The 6794-nt window shown below is 35.2% G+C and overlaps 1 protein-coding gene across 1 annotated transcript; it reads left to right on the top strand.

Moving 5' to 3' along the window:
* The first annotated feature begins 1810 nt into the window (after positions 1-1810).
* Positions 1811-6379, top strand: LOC143592498 (putative methyltransferase PMT23). The gene is made up of 8 exons (XM_077072402.1): positions 1811-2254; positions 2838-2987; positions 3070-3340; positions 3417-3527; positions 4476-4647; positions 4725-4964; positions 5723-5917; positions 5994-6379. The coding sequence occupies exons 1-8, from the start codon at positions 1829-1831 to the stop codon at positions 6187-6189; spliced, it is 1761 nt and encodes a 586-aa protein (XP_076928517.1). The 5' UTR covers positions 1811-1828; the 3' UTR covers positions 6190-6379.
* The last annotated feature ends 415 nt before the right edge of the window (positions 6380-6794 follow it).

The raw sequence follows: 6794 nt of genomic DNA, 5'->3' as shown, positions 1-6794 counted from the left end.
AAAGGCCGCTTGACTAGGTTGATTTTGCATGGCTGGCCATCCATTGAACGCAGGGGATTCTTGAATCCCACATGGAAACAACAAACACTTGACATCCTCTTTTAGTTAAAAACACAACTAGAAGATATTGTGCTGATGCAATTTCTCCCTTTCCTATACCTAAATGGGAACTTGTGTAATTTCATATTTCATATTAAATACTTGAAATATAATAATTCTATACATAAAGAGACGTTTATTAAGCAAGCAAGTGATTTAGAGACCTTTTGACAAAAAGCTCTATGCGATTGAATTATCGGAAGTAGTAAAATTGGTGTTGATAAGAGGGGAGTTCAAAAACATCCGAATCCGTATATAAATTATCCAAAAATTCGGATTCAGATAATGATTTTGAAAATTATGGTTATTCGGATATCCGAAATATTATTTTTTAATTATTGAATAATAAATATATTTATAAATTCGAATATTTACGCACTAAATAGTAAGTAACTAAGTATACACTGTCCACATGCTCTTCAAAACATTATTGTAGCCCAATAAAAACGTGGGCAGCATAATGGGTTGCCCAATTTGTTTCTAGACCTGTTAAAAGCCCATGTGCTCTTGTTGACTTGTCTCAAAACATATTTTCAAAGCTTTTGCAAATAGCATGCATCTCCGCCACTTTTAACTACAAAGCATCTCCACCCATATTATAGCGGTAAAGCCTATTGTCCTAATGTAAATTCGTCCCGACCTAAAACTCGATTCAAATAGAACCCGTTTTGATCCGAAACTCATCTCGTGCTGAATCCGTCTTGTGAGAGAACCCATGACGGCCCGAATACCATCTTATCTAGATACCCGTGCCAGCCCAAAATACATTCTGCGCATGACCCGTTCTGATCCAAAACATGTTCCGTACCAAAATTGTCCTGGCTCGAACCTCATTATAATCGGGCCCGACAGAAACCCGTTCTGAACCGAAAATCAATCCAAATCGAACCTGTTCCGATCCAGAACCAGCTCCATGCCGAAACCCTATCGATCGATTTATTCTATTGACTCGTGGTTATCCTTTCAGTAAGACACTAATCCACATCGGTCCATTTCCTTATAGTTGACCCACTTTGACCTACAAATAACAAGTAGTATTTAGACCAACTCATAATAACCCTTTTAGTTAAAATATTATCCAAACCAACTAGTGTAATTTTAAAAGCAATTGGAACTGGCCTATTTATAAGGTTTCAGGTCAAGCTTACCCCCTTCTACTTGTTATTGTGGATATTGTAAATGAACTGGTTTTAACAAATTTATTGTTTTATTTATTTATTTATTTATTTATCAATCACACTTTCTTCCGAATATTTTGATCTTCTGATCCAATGGCATTGAGATTCATAGTTAAGATTTGAGGTCACTAATGTTTTATGTCCACGCCTAACTCAAGAGTTTTCTCTCAGTAGTGAGTTTTCTTATTTTATTGGTCGTGTTTTATAGCCATATATATATATATTTTAACCTCACATCTTATCTTTCATTGTTTACTAGGACACAAATAAAAAATCCGATGGTGCTGGATTGAATAAAATTGTATAATTATGACTTAAATGAAATTATTTTGAAACTTGATTATTATTATTATTATTATTATTATTATATTCGCTTCTAATCTATTAACTGTATTTTAAACCCATCAGTACGCTTTACCGCGATCTCAGCTTACAAACCTCCAAAAGCGTTCACACACGTACTGTCTTCAATTCATCCATTCTGATCGCCCATTTCCTCACATCTCCACAGATCCATCCATAAATTAATAACACCATCCGATCCACCGACAATGGCAATCACCGTTGACAGCCTGTTGAAAGAACGCAAATACCCGTTCATCGCATCTCTAATCCTCATACTCATCATCTCCGTCACATTATTTATCCTAACCACCAACACCACCTCACTCTACTCCCTCCCTCAACCTTCCGTCACAACTAACCCTAACCCACCGTTACAACAAACTAACGGAAACGTAACTGATTCTGTTACGGATCGTGATTCGGATTTGGTGATTGAATGGAAGGCGTGTCCGGGCCCGTTGGCGGTGGATTACATACCGTGTTTGGATAATTGGAAGGCGATTAAGGCGTTGACGTCGAGACGGCATATGGAGCATCGAGAGCGGCATTGCCCGAAACCGAGCCTGAGGTGTTTGGTTCCGCTTCCTGGTGGATATAAAGTGCCGGTTCGGTGGCCGAAAAGTAGGGATATGGTGAGATTAATGCTGCTTTGGTAAGGTTTGTTTTTATTGTAGGTGTATGATGTTTCGATGAAATGTTGATTTTAGAAGCTATTAGATTTTGGCTATTCAGCTAGGATTGTAATCACTAGATCTTATCATAACTTTTGGCTAGTTTATTAATGCTTAAGTTAATATTTATAAATGATCCTGCAAGCACTCAGTTTTTGCAAGTTGAACCTGTGGACTAAATTATTATGTGTGGTGGTTTAACTAAAAAGTGGAAACGAGGTTGCCACGTAACCATGGAGGCTTGCACTAACTACTACTTCAAAAACGTGTAATGGTTTAACTAAAAATACAGTTATTATTTCGAACATAGGTGTAGATTTAGGAGTAGGATTAGAGGGTGCGTGAGTTATCTGTTAAAAAAGCTTGATTTTTTGGTGCCACTTACTTTAAATTCGGTCAGAATTTTGTTATTCCTGGTTTAATCATGCGTAGAATCACTGTCTTTTTTGCTAATCTTGTTCATTTGTTAGGTAAAAAATTTTTCCAAAGCTAATATTTTATTTTATATGTTTCTCAATGTAAAACATGCATATTCGATTTACAGATATGGTTTGATAATGTCCCTCACCTTAAGCTTGTGGAATACAAGAAGGAACAAAACTGGGTAAAAAGATCGGGTGATTATCTTCTTTTCCCTGGAGGGGGTACTCAATTTAAGGATGGAGTTACTCAATACATCCAGTATATAGAAAAGGTAGCATTTATCACTATCAAGTTACCTTCTGTTTGGTGTTTATCAGTAGCAACAATGGCTAAAATATCTTGTAATTTTCTAGAATCTTCCAAAAATTGGTTGGGGGAAGCGCACACGGGCGATTCTTGATGTTGGTTGTGGTGTTGCTAGCTTTGGTGGGTATTTGATGGACAAAGATGTTATAACAATGTCATTTGCTCCAAAAGATGAACATGAGGCTCAAATACAGTTTGCTCTTGAAAGAGGAATTCCTGCAACACTTTCGGTAATCGGAACACAAAGACTCACATTTTCAGATAACGCTTTTGATTTGATTCATTGTGCACGATGCAGGGTGCACTGGGATGGAGATGGTACTTGTTTTAAATTTTAATGCTTTATTATGTTATGAATTCTAGATTCTTGTAATATTGATGATTGAATTTTTAGGTGGAAAGCCATTGTTGGAGTTAAATAGGATTCTGAGGCCCGGTGGAGTTTTTATCTGGTCTGCCACACCAGTCTATCGTGATGACGAAAGAGACAAAAAAGTTTGGGAATGTATGTGCAAATCTTAGTTAGTTATTTTGCTTCCTTGTAGTTAAATGACACTAAATTGATATGCAGAACTGTTTGACCCATATACTTATGAATGGGTGATCCAGATTGTGTTTCATCTCAAACGGGTCAAATGGAAAACTAGCTAAAAAGGGGACATGTTAAGCGAGTCAAACAATTTGAATAGCTTCTAAAGTGTCTTTTTTTTTGCATACAACTTTCTAAATAGCTTTATTTAAGGATTTAGATTATCATTAAAATAATATCTTTTAAAAAAACTAGACAGAAAGTGTTAGTGAGTCAACCCTACTCGGCCATTCCTATTTCAACAGTTACAAAAAATGTCCCATTATAACCTTAGCCCATGTTGGCCCATTACACAGTCCACCTGAGTCGTACATCTTACTAGGGGTGTAAACGAGCCAAGTCACTCTAGAGCTAATCGAGATTGACTTGTTAAAAGCTCCAACTGAGCCGAGCTTAAACGAGCTAGAGCCTAAAAATTAGCTTGTTTAATCAACGAGCCTGAGCATCACTTATCGAGCTTGAGCTGGCTCCCGAGCCTAAACAAGCCTATTATTTATATAATCTTTGTTTAGTATGTTAAATATATAATCATATAATAATTATTATTGCATATAAAATGTTGATAAATATAACTAAATAATATATATTATGTTATATATAAAATTTATAATTATACACACACATACATAATAATTAAAATATACATGTGTATAACTTAAATTAATAAATTATAAAAAAGCCGAGCTCGATCTTTAGAAATAGAGTTCGAAACGAGTCAAGCTCGAGCTCTCATAAGTTTAACGACCTCGACTCATCTCGACTTGTTTACACACCTGCATATTACCTCTAGTTAATTTCTTTCTTTCTTGGTTCTAAAATTCAATCATGTACCTGTTTGATTGAAGTTTTCTCTTTTTCTTGCAGCCATGGTAGCTCTCACTAAATCTATTTGCTGGAAAGTAGTAGCTAAAAGTTTTGATTCATCTGGAATCGGGCTGGTTATATACGAGAAGCCTCATACTTCTTCTTGCTATAACTTCCGTAAAGAAAACAATCCACCACTATGTGATGAAAATACCCGTCCCAAAACCTCATGGTAAATTAAATCGTGTTTGCACTATCTAGTCCATCATTTATAAACCTAAAATCATAATTATCTCTATTCTCATTTAGGTATACACCCCTCGACGGCTGCATTTCTTCAATCCCAGTAAAAAATACATGGCCTACAACTTGGCCCGAAAGGCTCAAAAGTAAACCTTCAAGTCTTTCAACGGGTCCAGACGCTGAAACGGTTTTTCATGAGGATACTAGGCACTGGTCTGAAGTTGTTACAAATGTCTACATAAGAGGCCTTGGTGTTAACTGGTCGAGTGTGAGGAATGTAATGGATATGAATGCTGGTTATGGCGGGTTAGTTATTATCTCTACTTAATAGGTTTCTTGGGTAACTTGTTAAAATGAGTTTGGGTTGAAACGGGTCATTTTCTATGGTTGAAATGGATGGGATTTGGTTGATCTGGCAAACACTTTTTTGTTCTTGTTTTGGTAAATAAACTAAAATTTAAAACGGATAAAACAAAATAGGTGGTTATCTTAGGGCTGTTAACAAGCCGGGTAGAGCCAGGTTGAGCTCGGGCTCGGCTTGTTTACAAACCAAGCCGAGTTAGCTAGGCCTGTTTATCTTAACGAGCTAAAATACAGAGCTCAAGCTTGGCTCGTTTATTTTAAAAGAAAATTTGTAATTGGACTTTTAGACATATTGATACATATAAATGCAAAAATAATATTTTTAACATAATAATAAAATCAATAAACTATAGAATCTCTAATTTTTATATATATTAAAATTTGGATTATACTTTTAGGTTATAAGTATATTAAAACATGAGCTTTAATTTAAATGAGCGAGCCAACGAGCCTAGGTTACCTTGGCTCGGGCTCGGCTTGTTTACAAACCGAGCTAGCTCGGCTAGTTACAAACGAGCTCTTTGAGTAAGCCACGACCTATTTTTTACTAGCTTTGGGTAACTTTCAATCATTTGATCTGTCGCCTTTTAGCTATTTTTTTGTTTGACCAATTTGCGATTAAAAAAAATCCCAAATTGACATACCCGTTCATAACTAGGTTCCTTCAATTGTGACGTCTAAAACATATTACTTGTGTTCAGGTTTGCTGCTGCTTTGACTAATCTACCCCTATGGGTAATGAATGTTGTTCCTGTTGATGGAACCGATACTTTGCCTGTAATATTTGACAGAGGACTGATTGGTATATACCATGACTGGTGTGAATCACTTAATACTTATCCTAGAACTTATGATCTTCTACATTCCACCTTCCTTTTTGGCAACCTAACCCAAAGGTATAATCAATAATGAAGATTAGCTTTTGATGTATATTTATCAACAATTTCATGGGTTTTGAAAATAATTTTGTAGGTGTGACATGTTGGATGTTGCTGTTGAAATGGATCGCGTGTTAAGACCAGATGGAGTTGTTATAGTTGAAGATAATATGGAAATGTTAAAAAATTTAAAACGTATATTGCAGTCACTTCATTGGTCAACTGCTATACATCACCAACGATACCTCATTGGTAAGAAAGGTTTTTGGCGTCCTCAAACCGAAAGGTGAACAAAGTATTCCAATTTGGTTTCGTGTATTATTTAGTTTTCTTTCTCTAAGTTTATATAGTGGGTATAGTGATAAATCTTGATGCTCGAAAGAAAAACAGAATTCGGATATCTTTTTTAAATATATATTTATCTGAAGTGTCAATTGAATTTTACCGCCAATCTTCCTAAAATCAATTAGCTTACTTATGTTAAGAGATATTTGCAGGTATACTTTCACAACCCTAAGAAGGGCCACGACACAGAACAAGTGAGTGTTGTAAACCAAAAGATACGTAATTGAAAAGTCTTCACTATACCATATGAGTGAGAGTTATTAATATGGACCACAAACAATTAAAAGTTGGATATTTTGCATAATAATACATGAAAATAAAAGTTTTAGGCCTATTAGTCAAAAGAATATAATGTAATTATAGTGTAGTGTAATTATAACATTGTATAATTACACTACTTGTATATTTAATTACACTATTTAATTCACACAGATAACATTTGTATTTTACATTTAGAAATAGAACAAATAGCCATGACGTGTATATATCGATTGTAGCAAAGTATGAATATCTACAGCCATTAGAAACATACAATCAAAGAGAATGAGTA

This window comes from Bidens hawaiensis, unplaced genomic scaffold, assembly GCF_021521415.1.
Source record: "Bidens hawaiensis isolate Kalapana, Puna unplaced genomic scaffold, B.hawaiensis_p1.1 tig00001685_1, whole genome shotgun sequence".
NCBI classification, from domain to species: Eukaryota; Viridiplantae; Streptophyta; class Magnoliopsida; order Asterales; family Asteraceae; genus Bidens; species Bidens hawaiensis.
The sequence above is the reverse complement of the archived record's forward strand: the minus strand, read 5'-3'. Positions and strand labels throughout refer to the sequence as shown.

Bases quoted from the DNA above. Each gene is read 5' to 3' on its own strand.
- LOC143592498 (XM_077072402.1), top strand. From the start codon at position 1,829: ATGGCAATCACCGTTGACAGCCTGTTGAAAGAACGCAAATACCCGTTC. The intron at 3,341-3,416 runs GTACTTGTTTTA...TTGAATTTTTAG, and splicing joins GGTGCACTGGGATGGAGATG to GTGGAAAGCCATTGTTGGAG. The intron at 5,918-5,993 runs GTATAATCAATA...ATAATTTTGTAG, and splicing joins TTTGGCAACCTAACCCAAAG to GTGTGACATGTTGGATGTTG.